Source organism: Thalassophryne amazonica, chromosome 3, assembly GCF_902500255.1.
Source record: "Thalassophryne amazonica chromosome 3, fThaAma1.1, whole genome shotgun sequence".
Classification (NCBI taxonomy): Eukaryota; Metazoa; Chordata; class Actinopteri; order Batrachoidiformes; family Batrachoididae; genus Thalassophryne; species Thalassophryne amazonica.
Genome location: NC_047105.1, coordinates 6,650,265 through 6,670,432, shown reverse-complemented (window position 1 = coordinate 6,670,432; position 20,168 = coordinate 6,650,265). Strand labels below are relative to the sequence as shown.

The following is a 20,168-nucleotide window of genomic DNA, read 5'->3' as shown; positions in this document are numbered from 1 at the left end:
TCTTGTTTAATGCTGGCAAATTATACAGTATTTCTTGTTTTTTCTTACCACTGTTGCTCTGGGGGTTGGTAAGGTTAGACCTTACCTGTGTGAAGCCTCTTGAGGCAACTCTTGTGATTTGGCACTATTTAAAGGAAAATAAATTATACTGTATATTTAGAATCTATTAATGGAGCTACGTCTCACCTGTATTACGTTCACAAGCACAAAAATGCACAAAAAGTAAAAAAAAAAAAATACTGATTTTTGCGCTGCTTTCATACCATTTTTGTCCACAGTGTAATTTCTTGTCTTCTTACCAGTGCTTGTGAGTTAAGCGCATCCTGTGTAAAACTTGTGCCAAATCCATGTCAGGTCCACTGTGGTGAACCCAGAGAGCTGTAAGAACCTTTATGACCAGAATGATTTACAGCCACGTGCACACGCTGGCCGCTGCGAATGTCAACTGCTCATCTTTAACTCAGATTTCAGAAACTTCTGCCCCCTATAGGCGAGGAGGACAGACTGTGCAGAGAGTAACGACTTTGAAGCAGGTTTGGTGTTCACCTTGCTACAACTTTAATCCTGTATATCCTTTAATCTGCATATTCAAACATCTCTACATACAGTATCTCTCTCATATCTCCAACAGTTTAACAAAATAAGTCTAGTAGCATGTCGCTCATTAGCTTTTTATTTTACACTTCTCTGTAGTGTTCGTATCTTTAAACATCAGGAATATTTGTTCGTTGTCTTTAATTTCCTTAAACACAGACAAGACAAGTGTACGCGGATGACAAAACGGTGCTCGGAGTCCAGAGAAACAGCGCCCCCTCTGGCCAGGAGAGGGTGGAACCAAGCGGCCACCATGCGGAGGTGTGACGATAAATACCTGAACATTCGTTTGTGAAGAGAACCGATGGCGACTTCTCACGGAAACGTTTAACTATGACGGCACTCAGCCCAGCGCCGACCTGCCTCTGAGGCCGCGGTCGTTATGGAAACGGATTGCTGCTCGGCTGACCCTTGCATCCCGTTACGATGCAGAGGAGAATTTATTTTTGAGGTATGTCTGTAAAATAAAGCACTGAGGACATTTTGACCTGCTGGTGGCGCTAGATGACAAGTCGGGGCTAAGCTTCTATGTTTGACCATCACCTCCCACTCTGGACTAAAATGATGCACAGACTTAGCTGCCTGTAGCACTGAGTGACATCATCCAACATGGCCGATCCACGCGGTGTCTCTGGACTCCAACACGGAAAAAAGGAAAAAAAAAAACACGCATGTGTTAGATAAAATGTGTGTTTGTTCACACACATACACAAACTGTGGTAGTTACATCAGAGGCACTTTGACCCCCGTCTGTGCCCAAAACTACAAACAAAAAATATATATCAGCTCTGACATTTGGTTCAAGTTAACCCCGCCCACTTCCCCCTGAAAAACAAAAACATTAATAAACACCGTTCGGCCTCCAACACAGCGGAGCCAAAACAGAACAGAGAACTCTCAAGGAGACAACACGTCTGTCCAAAACAGCTGACCGCTAAATCAAATCATCAACGTGGCTGATCATCAAATCAAATCAACTGGCCAATAAAGTGAATAAATTAATCTAATCAAATTATTCAGATAACCAGATTAACCAACCAGTTAATTGATCAATAAAATTGATTTTAATATGTTCCAGCTTCTAAATTGTTTTTTTTTTTTTGTTTTTTTTTTTAGATAAACTACGGATGTAGGTCATGTTTCTGTTTTTCCGTCAACAGAATTTTCAGGCTTCTGTGTCGTAAAAATTTGTTCCTATTTAACATTTTACACACAAAGACTGAAGCTGAGCTGATCAGAAATTGTCGGCTGATTGATCGACTGGCTTCACCGGGGTGGTGACTGATCACGATCGACCCGGTTCTGGTCGGACTGAGGATTCTGGAAGTCATCTGTTCAAGTTTGTGAGAAAATTCCGCTTGCTGGAAAACCAGAGCGCCCCCCCCCCCACCACAGCTGAGACCAGAGTAAAAACGACAAGGAAAACCCCGCCCCCATGGAAAAAAAAAAAAAAAAAAAAAAAAAAAAAAAAAACAAAGTCAGAGAAGTGTCTGAATCAATGGTACAAACCACAACCTTTAAATTCCCTCTACAATTATGTACAATTACACTTTATACAAGTAAAGCACAGACGCACTCCTCTAGGTGGCGCTGCTCTTAGACAGGCTGGGATAGAGGACAGCTGCCGTCACGGCGATCATCACCACGACAACCGGCATCCAGTGGCCCCAGCCGCTCTGTGAGAGAGAGAGAGAGAGAGGAGAAAACAAGTTAATGCCCAGACCAGAGTCTAAAATAAATAAAAGAAATTACATTTACATCATAAAAGAGAAAAAAAAAAGGCAGAAAATGACAAAAGACAAAAGTTTGGAGCCCAGAAAAGACAAAAAGGTCTTCCATTGTCATGCTTGTTGTTTGAATGTTTGTGCTTTGATCCAGTTTGCTGAACGCGTCAGTTGTGATCCAGAACAAATTTCTGAGACTAAAAAAAAAAAAAAAAAGTTCTGAGATTAACCGTTTCAAAAACAGCAGTATTCAGAGTTTAGTAAAGACATGTAATAACATGTCTTGTAAAAGTCGGATCTCATAGTATAGTGTGCATTTATATATATGTGTGTGTTGTTTGAGCTTAAGAATTATTTTAAGTGTTGAAAATAGTTTTGTAAAATCAAACAGCATGTTTTAAAAGTCCTTTATTCTTGAGACTATTTTTATTCTGCCTGGCTCCGCCTCTTATGGGTGTGGTCTTATGGTCCAGGTTCCAATGAGCCAAAATGTTTTCAGTAGTTCCTTTTAAAATGTTTCTCTTTAGATTTTATTGTATTTATACATGTATTAAATTATTAAAACAAACGAGATTTTATTTGTCTGAGCCAGAGTCAACTCTGAAATTTAATCTCTGCTTTTCATTGCTTCTTTTAACAGGTTGAGATTCTCACAGCATGCAAAAATATCAAGTTTTATTTTCTCAAATCACAAAAAAAATGTTTTTCTTGTGGACCAATTATAATCGACAGCAATCAGTTCACTTCATTAATAGACAAAATTAAAACAAATTCAATATCATTTTAGAACTTTAATGTTCATTCAGAGGCTCCTTGTGAGATGCAGAAGTAATCAATCAATCAAATCATCAATCAAGACAAAAAAAAAAAGACATGATAGAGGCGTTAATCTGAATAAATGACCGGTCACGATACAAAAAATAAAGTTAAGCAAACAGTGAAATGATGACGGAAATACGAACAATTAAAGAAAATTTCAACATGTTCCATGTACAAAACAACGAGTCTGAAAATGTTGACTCAATTAGATCTTCCTTCAAAAAGGAAAACAAAAAAACAAAAAAAAAGTACTGAATGCAAAAATAAAAAAAATAACAGCACTGAGACCAAACACTTATCGCTGGGACTATTTTATTCTGAGTTATTACAAGGAAATCGAAGCCCTTCATGGTTTTTATCCTAAATTAAACTGATGTGGCAAAATTTGATTTTGTCTTCACATGCTTTTAAACAAATTGTGAAGACTCAGAAATCGTCACCTTAATTGCACTTTATATTTTGAATGTGCAATGGTTCTAAATTACATCCAGACAAAAGGAAGGTTTTTCAGTAATTTTACAGTTAAAGTTGTAGCGTCACGTTCATGCTGAAATGCTTTTATTTTGAAGGTCATTCAGGGGCTTTAAGCATTTCGCTTACTGCTGGCTGCAGGCACTTTGCTCACTCTGATAGCACTGCACAATGTTTGGCATAATCAGTGCTGCAAGTGTCCTGGATTCACAAAATGTGCAGCAGCTGTTTGATACGTCTTATATGAACAATGCTTCAGAAAATGCATCACGAACACTGCTTCAAATCAGGAGGAGAGTGTGTCGTCTCACTGCTGCAAAAACAGATCACATTCATTTTAAACAAACATGAACCGCAGACATTCAAAATGAAGGAAAATGAAATGAAAAAGAAACAAAGGAGCAACCTGGTTAGCGGATTGAAGCTGCAGGAATGTTAGTCAGGTGGGAGGAGCCACGTTTAAACGGATACCTGTATCACAGCCAGAGTTCATCGTCTGTGTGCTGACGATACGGCACTGTATCAGAATCCCTTCACCTTTGGGGATCGTCCACATTTTTCTACCTCAGCACCCTCAAACGCATCGTAACCATGGCAACTTCACACTTGAGGCGCATTACAGTGTTGTTTCAGTGTTTGAGTTAATAGATGAAACGTTTTGCTGTCATCCACAGCAGTACATTTGTTCTCGTATTTGTCCACAACATTCATGTGAAAGGCAGGCCCTGGTGGGCGGGGCACACGACGTGCCCAGCAGGGGGCAGACACGTCGATGAGACATTATCAAGGCAAAGCTTTTTCGACTAAACTGTTGCATCAAACTGAAAAGCACATATCTCTAATAGAATGTCACATGAGCTGACTATTCTAAATAAAAAGGAATTATGAAAATATTGACGTATTTTGTTTTATTTTTAGTGCCATATGCACAGAGAAATTAAATTATCAACATGGAGAATTTAACCTGATTTTGCCTGCCGCTGATAGACACTCAGAAACATCAAGCTGTTGGGAATTTGAGTTTTGGTGACATCATCTCAGGTCCCACCCCTAAAATGAATGGGGGGGGGGCATAATTTTTCCGCAGAGTGAAATCATTAAAATGTGTGTTTTGCCAGGATGGGAGGTCACGTGACTATTATTGGTGATTATATTTATTATATGGTCAGATTTTCCAAAGATAATATTTTGTGGAGGAAAGCGAGACTTTTTTTTTAAGGAGTCCTTCTGGGACAGAGCAGAAGTGAAGCCAACCACAGCATGAGAATGGTATTAAAAAAAACGCTCTAACCACAGATTTTATCCTTCCTCTTTATGAACTCTGACAAAGCATGTTGCCTCTTGCGAAAGCACGGAATCAGCCGTGTTTGTGCCGCAGCATAGCGTTGTGCTAAGCTGTGCAAAGATGCTACATGTGGAAGCAACCCACTTCTGTGATCAGGAGACAGTCGTACATGAGTGATCTCTACCAACAAGAGAACCGTGATGTGGATCAGCTTTCAGACGTTCTGTTATTCACTATGCCGAGCTAAACCGATGGCTAAGCTGAGCTAAACCAATGGCTAAGCTAAGCTACCAAGAGATATTCAAAGAAGGCTATAAAGGAATGCAGTTTTCCTGTGGCGAAAGCACAGCGCCACACGGTGGAGATTTATATGTCTGTGTGAACACGATGGGAGTGAAATCAGACACCACTTTCACAGTATGTATGTAGTCATTATTATTCAGCCTTACTGAGACGTATGCGATGGTTGTCTTTCTGAATACGCCACGAGTTACAGAGGTGGAGAAGGACAAGTGTCGATAGCAAAATGCAAAAGTTTGATTGAAACCCAAATTAAAGCCATATACATTTGGAGACAAAATCCAGCCCAGATGGTGTGTCCCAGAGCGAGACATGAAGTGGACACAGGTGGACTGACCTTCAGGCTGAGGTTACGTCACTCTTATGGCCAAGAGTAGCTCTGAATCTGTTCTGCATTTTTTTTTTTATCAGCTACATCAGTACCCACACAAGTTAAAGAGTTGGAAGTACGATTCATAAATCTTTAAAAGACAGTGCTGACTGGCGTGAGATATGACCTTTAATCCCCATCAAATGACCTTGAATGTGTGCTCTTTTACTTTCGCAAGTTACAAGCTGATCATGTTTATTGTTTTGGACTTATTAGCCACATAAACTGGCTGGGACACATTAAGTCACTCATCAAGATTTTTGCTGTCCCGTTTGGCTCCAACACTTTTTACTGATCTATTAAATGTTTTGACCTTACAATGTGATGATTAGCCACACAGTGACGTGTGGCGCTTGAGTGTGGCTGTTTTGAGTTGTGCTCGGTAGATCGGCGTGGACTTCTCTAATGCAGACTAAACAGCGGCAGTAGGATCCTCAACAAGTTGAGACTGTGGCCTGCTCCCGTAGACGTGTCCATAAAAATCATAGAGGGATATGCTTTGCAAACTTAATACCCATTACTATATTGGATCATGTTGAAATTGAGGATGGCCCAGTGGTTGTTCCAGTAATAGCAAAGATTTTGTGTCTGCTACCTACAACGCGCGTGGAATGTCTCAAACCTAAGGAACCACCCCTAAACCCAAACGTTCAACTGTCAACCCCACTGAGGTCCTTAGACTGGGGGCTCATTAACATAAGATCACTGTCCTCAAAATCATTGCTGATCAATGATCTAATTATTGATCATCACTTAGATATGATTGGGCTATGTGAAACCTGGCTTAAACCTACAGCTGTCCTCCCCTTAAATGAGGCCTGCCCACCAGCAATACATTTAGTCACGTCCCTCGTGATGCGAAGCAAGGCGGGGGTGTTGCTCTTATTTATAAATCTAGGTTTAACTTATTAGCTGTTGGGGGTCACAAATAACTCATTTGAGCATCTGATTCTCCGCTCTGCTCAGGATATTACGCATTGCCAAGGTCAGAAGAATAAAAATCAGCCGTAGTACTTTGTCAACTGTATCTAGGCCTCCTGGCCCATATTCTGAATTCTTAGATGAATTTGGTGCGTTCATCTCTAACTTGTCAACTAGTGCAGATAACATTCTGATCATTGGTGACTTTAACGTTCATATAAATAAGCCTTCTGATCCCCTCTGCAAATCATTTATGGAAATTGTGGATGCATTAGGATTTCGGCAATGCATTCGGGATTCGACGCACATTAGTGGAAATACCCTGGATCTGGTTCTCACACGTGATATTGCTGTCACAAATATTGACATCATGCCTCTTACATCAGTGGTCTCTGATCACTCACTAAGTTTACAGTTTCGCTGCTGTGTTTAGAGGAACAACAACCTTATTTATCACTGCAGCGATGCATCAACGCCTCAACTAAGACTGAACTAGAAGCTAGACTGCCTGATGTCTTAGCCTCACTTTTGACAAATACCCAGTCAGTAAACAGACTTGTGGATAGTTTAAACTCAGTGCTCAAAACGACACTCGACATGATTGCACCACCTGTGTTGAAACCACGCTCCCCCAAATCGCAGTCACCTTGCTTCAATGATTACCTGCGTGACCTCAAGCATAAAGCAAGAGGTCTAGCACGGAAATGGCGTCGTTCAAAATTAGAAGTATTCCACCTTGCGTGGCGTGATGCTGTCTTAGACTATAAGCATCGATTATTGGCTACAAAGCGGACCTATTACTCTGATTTGATCAACAAAAACAAGCATAACTCAAAGTTCTTGTTCGACACGGTGGCAACACTTATTCATGGGACAACCACCTGTAGCTCGCTCTCCTTTATAGCACAAGATTTCCTAGATTACTTTCAGAAGAAAATAGATGACATTAGGTTCAACATATCCCAGCATGCCTTAACCCAGCCACTACACCCTGCTATTGAGATGGGTGCCACTACTGAGGTATTACCTAGATTTACAGAATTTCATAGTATCTCTCTAGACATGCTGACAAAACTCGTAATGTCAACAAAAAGCACAACCTGTTTATTTGATCCTATACCACAAAACTGTTTAAGGACCTGTGGCCCACTCTTGGGCCGGTTGTGCTGGAAATTATTCATCTTTTAACTTCTGGATCTGTTCCTAAACATTTCAAATCTGCAGTGATTAAACCATTACTTAAGAAACCTAATCTTGACCTTAGTGTATTGAAAAAACTATCGGCCAATATCAAATCTATGATTTTGCTCTAAAATTCTGGAAAAAGTGGTGTCACGACAGCTCGTAGACTCTCTTACTGAGAAACTTTTTGAGCCACTGCAGTCTGCTTTTAGAAAATATCATTCCACAGAGAAGGCTCTCACTAAAGTGGTGAATGATCTTCTGCTTACAATGGACTCGGACACCACTAAGGTTCTGCTGCTGTTAGATCTCAGTGCTGCATTTGATACAGTGGATCATCATATTCTACTTGATAGGCTGGAAAATCATTTTGGGATTACTGGGAGTGCCCTTGCATGACTGACATCATACTTGACCAGTCGTTCTCACTGTGTTTTGTACAGTAACACTACCTCTAACCTTAGTGACATGAAATTTGGGATTCCTCAGGGGTCTGTCTTAGGCCCCCTGCTTTTCTCCCTTTTATACAGCCTCCCTGGGCACTTATTGCGGCGTTTTGGGATTACCTTTCACTGCTATGCAGAAGATACTCAGTTATACATGCCGATAACTGCTGGTAATCTCGTTCACATAAAATCCTTAGAAGATTTCCTTGCAGCAGTGAGAAGTTGGATGTCTAGAAACTTCCTACTTTTAAACTCTGAAAAGACTGAAATGATGGTTCTTGGTCCAGTGAGACATCGGCATTAATCTGACCAGTTAACAATCAGCCTCGGCTCGTGTGTCATACATCACACTGACAAAGTGAGGAACCTTGGGGTAATTTTTGATCCTTCGTTGTCCTTTGGCCTCCATATTAGAAATATTACTAGGACTGCTTTCTTCCACTTGCGAAATATAGCGAAGATTCGTCCCATCCTGTCTATGGCTGATGCTGAGACCCTGATCCATGCGTTCATCTCTTCTAGATTGGACTACTGCAATGTTCTATTTTCTGGTTTACCGCAGTCTAGCATTAGGGCTCTCCAATTGGTTCAAAATGCCGCAGCCAGACTTTTGACACAAAGCAGAAAGTTCGACCACATTACACCCAATTTGGCGTCTCTTCACTGGCTTCCTGTCCCAGTGAGATCAAATTTTAAGGTTTTGCTACTAACCTATAAAATTATTCATGGACTGGCACCTCCCTACTTAGCTGACCTAATTAAACCTTGCATACCAGCCCGGGCTTTACGTTCTCAGGGTGCAGGACTACTGTGTGTCCCTAGGGTGAATAAGAAGTCTGCGGGTCACAGAGCTTTCTCTTATCGTGCCCCTGTTCTGTGGAGACTTTCAAGTCCAGAATTAAGACGCACTTATTTTCCCTTTCGTATGGCTAGCATACTGGTACAGTTTTTTTTTACGCTTTTACTCTTAATTCATTTATTAGTAATTGGAGCGTGCCGCGTCCTCAACTTCACCTAAATTCTGGGTCTGTTAGTGAAGCTTAGGGCTAGCGGCCGGCAATCACCTTAGTATTTCTTCTGTTTTTCTTGTTGATTAATGCTGGCAAATTATACAGCATTTTTTGTCCTTCTGATGCCTGATTCTGTTTTTTCTCCATTTAAGGTGCAGCTCCATCCAGAGATGGGAGTTGTGTTTGTGTTGGCGACCCTCCTGTCCTGTGCACCAACAGCAATTCTTGTATATTCGTCCGTGAATTGTTCTGTGAATTATTTCTGTAATTTATGTTTGTAGCATGGCCCAGGCAGAGGGTCACCCCTTTGAGTCTGGTCTGCTTGAGGTTTCTTCCTCAGAGGGAGTTTTTCCTTACCACTGTTGCTCTGGGGGTTGGTAAGGTTAGACCTTACCTGTGTGAAGCGCCTTGAGGCAACTCTGTTGTGATATAGCACTATATAAAGGAAAATAAATTGAAATAAACTGAATTAAATTGAAATTGAATTGAAATTGAAAATTGAACTGAAATCCTGATTCCTCGCTCTCTGGGATCCCGATGACAAACAGCTTCTGTGTGATAATTAAATAAAGTGTTAGCCTGCAGAGGCGGAGGTATCCCTTTAAACGATGTCAGGCTGTCCCTTTAAAGACCAAACAGACACAAAGCCAACAGCAACAACATAAATGAAGGCCACGACGACAACAACAATGTCGATGATGATGATCAGACAGAGAAAGAAGCAGGTGATGATAACGTCCTGGTCTGATCTTAATTCAGCGTTCAGCTCCAAAAACTCAAAATAAATAAATTAATAGAAACGCTGTGGTAGCATTGATTCAAAGTAAAAAAAAAAAAAAAAAAAAAAAAAAAAATCTGGCTGGCATGAGAACTTGTGTTCAAAATAAGCTGGAGGTCAGAGACTGAATTTTTTTTTTAAATGTTGTGAGTTGAAGGTCATCAGCGCGCTTGCTCATGGGTTCAGGTAAGGTTTAGAACTGCTGACACTCAGCACCTTGAGTTGACCCATGATTTGGTGTTTGAGCTTTAATGAAGCGTGCATTTTATGATTAAGACATTTTAAAAATCTATTTTATATTAATTTTATTTTATTACACACAAAAAAATACTATACGGAATAAGAATGACGAGAACAAAATGCAATAACTTGAATAACCCCAAAACATGTGACCAAGTGGTTGAAAAATCACCACACACGCGCGCGTGTATAAAAATTCCAAGAGCCCGTGGTGGGCATGGATCAAACAAACCTCTTAGAAATAAAAAAAAAAAAATCATCCCATCGATACCAAACAAAACAGGCAACAGGTTAATGTCATTATTATTATTATTAATTAACAGTTATAAGAACATGCTGACAGTTAACAGGGACAGAGAGTTTCATTTAGCTCACACAGCTATCGTGCAGCCTGGCCTTTGAAGGTCAAAGGTGAGAGTTTGTCACGCTGAGTTGCAGAGCGACCAGGACGATACTGTCACAGAAGCAGAAGACACACAGAGAAGAACTAACGACACAGTGTGTACCTTTCTACCACAACTGGCTGAAACACCAGTAGAGCAGAGCCAGGACAAGGCCCATGAATATGGCTTGGAGAGGCTGCAATGTGGGTGTCTAGAGGGAGTGGGGTGGGGGTGGGGAGGAGAGGAGAAGAAATCAGCCGGCAAAAAAAACAAAAAAAAACAAAAAGGATGGAGCATCTACATAGAGAGGAGAGCTTCCTCATTCTACACAATCAAACTCCAGCAAACTTCAAAAGAAGAACAGGCACCTCCTGGCCCCACCTCCTGTCTGGCTGGAATCGGTCATATATTCACCAAACTGTCATACCAGCCGGCAGTGCAGGTGGTTAATTTCACAGAACATCATTTCCTGCACATTTTAAATGATGCTGAATTAAAAACAGGAAGCTCTTCTTTTCCACTGCTGTGGTCCAATGGCGCCAGTACCCGATCTCAGGAAGGGCATCCGGTGCAAAGTTTGTTCCACACCATCGAGCAAAAACAGGAGCGGACAAATCAAAGATAATGGCAACATCACGCCATTTATTCCTGTGTATTAATTCACACACACACACACACACACACACACAAAAAAGTGCATCAGTGCTGGAATTATTTCTCTCACGTTTGGTCACAGTGAACAGGTTTTTGTCACCGACTGACGGAACATCCCATTTATCATCTGCCGTACAACATGTGAATCCTGCCTATGAATCAAGATTTGGCGGAAACAAAACCCAACAATCAGAAATTGGTCAGAAATTGGCAATGAGAAAAATAAATAAATAAATAATAGTACAACACAACTGCCTGAAATAAATTTCTGCCTCATTTCACATTTTTTTCCCCCACTCATTTCAAGTTATGTAAAATTATGAAACTGCATAAATTATGTCATTATTAAACAGCCCATCTTTTGAGAAAGAAAAAACCTTTTGGGGGGCACATTACCACTTTCAACAAATGCATAAAATCTGAATTTCTGTCATTGTAAACTGCGTGTTAGCAGTGTCACTGATGGGACGGTCCCCTCTAAAAATGGTTCCGCCCTGCCTTCACTGCACATGCGCCTGACTCTCTGAGTCAGACTCTCTCCATCCAAAGTAATCAAAGGGAATAATGTGATTATTAACCATCAGATGACAAAGTAAAACCTCTTAAATCATTCTAAAGTCAGTTTTAAGCAGAAACAAGAAGATAATGAGTACCTACGAACGCTACAACATAGCGTAGGCGCAGAAGCATGTCAGATCCAGACGTGCCGCTCTGATCTCTCCCCCGTCTGAATTTATGTGGAAGTGATTGCTGTACAAAAGCTTCAGATATCTGATGCTGAGACAGATGATGACTGGAGTGCAGTTTGAAGCAGAAACAAGGCGATAATCGGTGAACCGCGGCTGATGCATGCACAGTGAAGGCAAGGCAGAGCCATTTTTAGGGGGACCGTTCAGTCGGCGACACCGGTACTTTCGGCGCACACTGGAGGTTTTTTTTTTTTTTTTGAAGTTTGCTGAAACACCTGTGGAGCAGGCAACAGAATAATGGCTACAGGAAGACACGGAGAAAATAAAGGAAGACATTTGCATAAAGACAGGCAGGATAGTGTTTCAGGTTTCTACTCACATGAAACATTTGGAAAAAGCCGCACAACAGCTACATTCACAAAACACCACAGAAGAAAAACTGCTGCACGTCACCGGGCTGTAAGTTTGTTTTTAGTTATAACTGCTGTCCAGTATACACTTACAACATTTATCTCCTTATGAAGATAAATGATATATATATATATATATATATATATATATATGTATAAACGCCTGTCATGAAAACCTAGATCAGGACTTTTATTTTGAAAATCTCAAGGAAATGAAGAAAACCCACAGCTGACACATTAGGAGGAGAAAAATAAAGGAATAGGTGAATAAGTAGAAAAATAAGAACAAAAGAAACTGAATCGATGAGGAGGAGAATAGGAGAAGGTGGAGCCTAAAGCGCGAGTAGCTGAGGATGGCAATTCGGGTGACTGTTTACATGGAGCAGCTGATGATTAACAACTACTCACCAGGCTTGGGGAGTAACGGAATACATGTAACGGCGTTATGTAATTAAAATACAAAAAAAGGTAACTGTATTCTGCTACAGTTACAGAAAAAAGACGTATTCAGATTACAGGTATATTTAATAAAAACAGGGATTAGTTCGCAGGATTACAATTTAAATGCATTTTATGATATTAGCTCCCAATTCAGATCAGGGAGACAGACACCCTCTCTACTTTTAAGATTAGGCTTAAAACTTTCCTTTTTGCTAAAGCTTATAGTTAGGGCTGGATCAGGTGACCCTGAACCATCCCTTAGTTATGCTGCTATAGACGTAGACTGCTGGGGGGTTCCCATGATGCACTGTTTCTTTCTCTTTTTGCTCTGTATGCACCACTCTGCATTTAATCAGTGATCGATCTCTGCTCCCCTCCACAGCATGTCTTTTCCTGGTTTCTCTCCCTCAGCCCCAACCAGTCCCAGCAGAAGACTGCCCCTCCCTGAGCCTGGTTCTGCTGGAGGTTTCTTCCTGTTAAAAGGGAGTTTTTCCTTCCCACTGTAGCCAAGTGCTTGCTCACAGGGGGTCGTTTTGACCGTTGGGGTTTTACATAATTATTGTATGGCCTTGCCTTACAATATAAAGCGCCTTGGGGCAACTGTTTGTTGTGATTTGGCGCTATATAAAAAAATTGATTGATTGATTGATTATCTGTATATAATTTTTTTTTCTTTGAAACGAAAACGTGGACAGCATGACGTCTCCTAACCGGGCAAAATATTGATGAAGTTCCCGGATGTTAATGCATTTTCAAAGGAGATTCGCGACTGAACACACTCAGAAAAATGCTCGCAAAATACATGTTAAAATGCCATTTTGACCTGGATATTGAGCCAGTAAAATTAAATGACATTAAATTATGTCAGGAAAGTATTAAACTTACTCTGACACCCACACACATTCTCAAATATTAGTGCGGAAAGTTACACAGATCTGCGCTGTTCAAGCTGCTGAGGCGTCCTGCTGCAGCTGTTCAACGCAGCTCCTAAAACCATTACAATACATTTATATATACGTATATTATATTTTTACACAATTATCCTTTATTGACCGAGTTTCATTCATGAAGTCAGTGGTGTGGGTACACATGTCTATGTGTGGGTGTGACTGTGAGCGGCACAGCGCGGGTCATTATAATCTCATTATTTTCAGGTGCAAATAAATAAAAAAAATCCCCAGTCTTGTCGAACAATTTTAATCACTAACGACAAGTATTTTTACTAGACATTGGTCTAGCAGTGGAAAATATCAACTAGACATAAGTGAAGAGTTAATGGTCAGTGTCATCGGGCGACACAGGTACGGCAGGAGACATACAGCTGTTTATCATCCAAATATCACGGACAAAGTGACAAGAAGAACCAAAACCACTTACTTATGGAAGGAAATATTGTCTCCCTTGTTCCTCCATTTGTGGCTTTGCCAACACGCGCAGCTTTCCGACATATTCCACCTGTTTCTTGAACTTCTATGCACACAAATTACTAAGGTAGTAGAGAAGCTTGAATCTTCGATTGGACTGTGTTGCTTGACGCCAGGACGTTTCGCTTCAAATCGCAGAAGCTTCCTCAGCTAATTCTTGCTCTGGTAGTCTGACTTCTGTCTTGACTCTTGTAGAGAGTCATTTCTTCTCTACAAGGGTAACAGATAAAGTAGGGGATTACATGTAGGGTGAATACGGTGGGGACCTTGTGTGCCCCATAGCCAAAGGCATAACAGGAACCCTGAACACATGATGGCTAATGGGGCCTTGGTGAAACAAGACATCCTCAGTGGCAGATCAGGTGGAGGAGGTGATGGCTTGAAACAACAGCTGTGAAGGTGGATGAAGGCTGCAGCAGGTCCTCAGACCCCTGATCATCTGGGATTTCCCAGCCATCGGACCAGCCTGAGGATCTGTCAAGGACTGTGTGTTTGTTGGAGCGTAATAACATTCCCATGTTAAACAAATCCACACAAAGGCGTCTCTAGATCCACCAGCCTGGATGTAGATTTTCCCCGTGTTCACCATCCTGTCTGGGAATCGATTCAGAGACGATCCTCCTCACCACACAGAGATTGCCACAATGACAACATTTTTACATAAGACTACCATATTTTCTGCACCATAAGGCGCACCGGATTATAAGGCGCGCCCTCAATTAGCGGGTACTTAACCCTTACAAAACGCATGGCCTCAATTAGTGGGTACTTAACCCTTACAAAAGGCGCACGCTAAAACATATAGTCTACACACACAAAAAAAAGTCACGGAAGCAAAACGGTGAGTTTATTTGAACTTTTTAACAACTTTGAACTACCAGTATTTAAAATATGGTACATTATTTTTTATTATGGTTCTGTCACAAATCCATCGAAGTCTTCATCTTCTGTGTCTGAATTGAACAGCTGGTCTTCTAGCTGTGGCCACCTCGCTTTGTTTCTGTGGAAACTCCGTTTGGTCTTTTTAACTAACGCAGTTCATTTTCTTGTTTCCTGTCGCAGCTGCTCTATTCCCATGAACAACCGCGTAACTGATAGCCTGCAGTTTGAATTGTGCCTCATACAAATATTGTTTTGCAGGATACCTGTAGTATACGGTAACTACCGGAGGAGTGGCGGAGGTAAGTGTATGTACTCTACACTACCAGCGTACGTACTTTACGTATTACGTAATGTTCTGCGATTGGTTTATCGCTGCCAGGGTACGTACTCTACGCTGCTAGCGTACGTACTTTACGTATTACTTCCTTGTGTCAGCGGGATATGGTCCGATATTCCGACGGTCAAAGACGTCGGTCGTTTTTACAGATTTTGGAAATCAGTGCGCACATAAGGCGCACCGGATTATAGGGCGCACGGCCGATTTTTGTGAAAATTTAAGGCTTTTAGGTGCGCCTTATGGTGTGGAAAATACGGTATCTGCCTTTGTTTTTGGTTAATATTACGACACCGTCCTCATCCATTATTATTGTTGTTGATTATCATGTACTTATTTGTATTTATTGTACTTATTTCCTCTCCTGTTTAATCTCCACATGGTTTGTTGTTTGTTTGTTCTGTTCTACTGATCCCTAAAATAAAATTGTTGATCACAAAAAAACGTACTTATTTCATAGGTGTCTACCTGACTGTAGAAGGGGCAGAGAGGGTGCGGGTTTCTCTGGACTGACCAAGTGAGTAACAGCAGAGTGGATGAGTTCATCCCGCCCCTTTCTGGAGTCAGGTTGACACCTACGTTATCTCCCGATCGAGTCAAACAAACACAGTGGTTCTGAATCAAACACTAAACTGGATTTTGAAAAGCTACATTTTGAAATAAACGGGTTGATTGGACAAAACATCTCTTCAAACTGTAAGATGGTTCATGACATTAGAAATAACTGACATTACTGACATTGTGGCTGTATCCTAATTTACGCTACTCTGTATTCGCAACTCTGTAGCCACGCAGAGCCCTCCACACTGTTGCAAACCTCCTCCGAACCCCTCTCCATAGCCTGACGCGCCCCTCCCAAAAATTAAAACTACACTGAGATGACGGAGACTGCATGGAGACCATGACTTGTCCGCCACCTATGTCATTTCTAGAATCTCGCTTTTCCAGTTTTCCAATCAGAGACATTCACAGCTGGTGTCATGAGATAGTAGACCAGTCTTTACAAAAATTGCTGCACTCCCTACTGTTCTGGCGGTGAACTGCATTGCGACACCCAGAGAACTTCGAAAGGTTCATGACTGCGTCAAAACAACTGCGTATCCACATAATTATGGAGTGGTAGATGCATTAAGACTTTTAATTGAGTTTAGATCTCCGGTGATGGCAGACTAACGAGATCATAATGAAAATAAGAGCCTGTAAGCGGTTTTGGTTTGATTCTGTATGTCGGAGCGCACTCACAGAGCTGGTCTTGTCCTGCAGAACCTTCAGGTTGCTCCGACACTGTTCCAGCTCCTGGTGGATGTTCAGTTTCTCCTGTTCCGTCCTCTCATATCGTTGACGGAGGTCCAACAACTGGGACTGAGTGTCTTCATACTGCACAGGGTTGAAAAAAAGTCTGACATGGCCATAAACAAAACATTTCAACATCTTCGCAATGTGAGATTTCTGTTTTCAAATTAGCAGGAGTACTTGGAGCTGGTTTGGACTGGACCAGGTGTCCACCTCAATAGGTTCTCTTTACTCATCGATATGCATTCTTGTAACCCGACAATGATGAGTTGGGTGGTGCAGGCAGGAAGCAGAACCTTGGGCCCTGCTGAGTACCGGGGTGAGTGTGGGAGTACCTCTCTCTGCAGTGTGTGGGTGCGGGCCTGGGCCTGGTCCAGCTGGCTCTTCAGCTTGCTCGCATCCTGCAGGTGCTGGTTCTCCAGAGAACCGAGCTTATCCTGCAGAACCTCCTCCCTCTTTTCTAGAAACTCCAGGCTGTTGCTGAGGACCAAACTCTGCTCCCTGGTGCTGAAAAGACCATCAAGGTCAACACGTCACTGACATGACGGGCGATCCAGCTGAAACAGCAATCAGGTGAAAACTGTACGACATCACGAACAACATTTTTTGGTTCGCTTCCATCCTTCTCAGGGGTCCTTTGACCAGTTTCTAGCAAACTCAGTATGATTCAAGGTTGACCCCAGACTGCACTGAAAGGGATTCTTTTGACAAAGGTCAAGGTTATTGGGGTCAAGAGTCAAAGTGTTATGTCCAGAATTGTACCACACTTGGCAGTTTTGGAATTGTCCAGATGTGGTCAAATGTGCTGGTCAATCATTGAGGTCAAGTTCATGTCTGCCTGACTTCAACCCAACAGTGTGTGGAGGAAGGTTGACCCCAGAGTGACCCTTAAAATGTTAATTTCTTCAAAAGTCAAGGTCAATGGGCTCGATTCTGAACCCGATTTGGACCAATCCAACACACATATGTAGGGCCATTGTCGGTCAAAGGTCAGATTTCCACCAGGCAATGAATGGTGTTGACCAGGAAACCCCATCCTAAACAAGTAACTACTGATTTCTGCACTGTGAGGTTTAGTCATTCTTCTCAGGTTAGTATTTCAAACACCAAACAGGTAACTGCTTATGAAACTCATCAGATAAATGGATAATGAGACTAAAGCCCCGTTTACACAGACAGTAAGAGCTCCCGGAAGCGTCCCAGAAGAGTTTTTGGCCGTCTTAAGGATCACACGCCATTGTTAACGCCGGCACTAGGGGGCGTGGCTTAGTTCCGGCTTTACCGGGAATCGTCGAAAAAATGTAGAATAATTCCGGGAGCACTCCCGGAGAATTCGCGTGACGACGGAGACAACGTGAACAACGGCGTTTGATATTTTTTAATCGCCGTTTCATCCTGCCCCTTCCTGTAGTGCCGCAGTTTACACCGCCGTAATTGGTGGCCGGCGTTGTATCCCTAATAAACGGCGTGTAAAACGGCGATAGAGCCCACATCGGCGTCCTCAAAGGCGTTTTAACCGGCGACAGGCAGACAAAACGGCGGCGCTAGCAGGCAGTACGCCGTTCTAACCTCCCGGTTAATGGCATTCCAAACGGCCGATAGGCGGTGGTCAGTATAAAAACGCTAGCGCGCTGCATGCAGGCCTCTCACTCGGGGCCAGCTCCAGATATTTTTGCAGAGAAGCTCCAGTATGCCTCCTAAAAGAAAATTGGCAGCGGCAAGGACTTACCAAGAGGTCTGGTTCAGAAGCAGAGGGTTAGCCCTGTGGTGGAGACGGAGCAACACGTTGAGGAGGGTAAAAGGAAGGAGAATAAAAGGCTGAGGATGATCTCCCTCCCCCTGCAGTGACAGAGGCATGTATTCCTGCTGCTTCAGCCTATTATACTCTGGGGGCGGTGCCTATATGCAAAAGTTCCTGGAGTAACGCAGGACTTGCCTGGATAAATCCAGCGGTACACAGGGCATTATCGGCAGCAGCAGAACACTGCCGTTCTCATGCGCGTCTTAACCTGCGATTGTAAAGGACAGAACTGGGTATTAACCCCAGTGGCCTTACGTGTGCCGGATACTACGGTGTCAAAACGCCGCTTTATTCGGCGGATTTAGCGGCGTTTTAGCCGTGTATTTGCGGATAGGACGGCGGCCAAAACGCCGGCGAAATGCTCTGCCCCTTTCCACCGCGAAAACAGCCGGAACTATCGCGAACTTTGGTCTATGTACTGCCCGCCGACAAAACCATCTATGTGTAAACTAGGCTTAATCGTTAGGTATACCCAGGTGGAGGGAGGGTGAGGGTTTACGCAGCATCTTCTTTCGGCTGCTCCCGTTAGGGGGCACCGCAGCAGATCAATGGTTTCCATCTCACCCTGTCCTCTGTATCTTCCTCTGTCACACCAACCACCTGCATGTCCTCCCTCAGCACATCCGTAAACCTCCTCTTTGGACTCCCTCTTCTCCTGCCTGGTGGCTCCATCCTCAGCATCTTTCTCCCTATATACCCTGGGTCCCTCCTCTGCACATATCCAAACTATCTCAGTCTCACCTCTCTGAACTGTCCCACCTGAGCTGTGCCTCTGATATGTTCATTCCTAATCCTGTCTATTCTTGTCACTCCCACAGAGAGTGCAACGTCTTTTTGTTAGTGTCACCATCTCTAAACCGTACAACATAGCTGGTCTCACTACTGTCTTGTAGACTTTCCCCTTCATCACTCTTGCAGATATTCTTCGGTTACAGATCACTCCTGCCACCTTTCTCCACCCACTCCACCCTGCCTGCACTCTCTCCTTCACCTCTCTACCGCTATTTAAACTCATCTACTTTCACCACCTCTACATGTACTCAGTCTTACTCTTAATGACTTTCATTCCCCTTCTCTCCAGAGCATATCTACACCTCTCCAGGCTCGGCTCAATCTGTTCTGCACTCTCAATACAGATCACAATATCATCTGCAAACATCACTGTCCATGCAGACTCCTGTCTGATCTCATCCGTCAACCTGTCCATCACCACTGCAAACAAGAAAGGACTCAGAGCTGATCCTTGGTGTAATCCCACCTAATCTTGAATGAATGTCATTCCTACTGCGCATCTCACCGTTTTCAGACTATCCTTGTACACGTCATGCACTACCCTTACAAACATCTCTGCCACTCCAGATTTTCTCATACAATACCACAACTCTTCTCTTGGCACCCTGTCATAAGCTTTCTCTAAATCCACAAACGCACAATGTAACTCTTTCTGGCCTTCTCTGTACTTCAACAGTGTTCTCAGAGCAAATATTGTATCTGTAGTGCTCTTTCTCAGCATGAAACCATATTGCTGCTCACAGCTCTTCACCTGTTTTCTAAGCCTAGCTTCTACTACTCTTTCCCAAAACTTCACGCTGTGACTGATCAACTTTATGCCTCTGTAAGTCACTGCAACTCTGCCCATCACCCTTGTTCTTAAAAATAGGAACGAGCACATTCTGTCGCCACTCCTCAGGCATCCTCTCACTTTTCAAGATTTTAT

General features: G+C 42.5%; 1 protein-coding gene across 1 annotated transcript in view; it reads right to left on the bottom strand.

Moving 5' to 3' along the window:
- Positions 1-540: 540 nt before the first annotated feature.
- The window catches only part of LOC117505736 (sarcolemmal membrane-associated protein-like), a 119,770-nt gene continuing 100,142 nt past the window's right edge, over positions 541-20,168 (bottom strand). Inside the window, 4 exon segments of the mRNA XM_034165291.1 lie at positions 541-2,270; positions 10,647-10,734; positions 16,600-16,734; positions 16,986-17,157. Coding sequence (XP_034021182.1) covers positions 10,651-10,734; positions 16,600-16,734; positions 16,986-17,157 — 391 coding nt within the window. The 3' untranslated portion in view covers positions 541-2,270; positions 10,647-10,650.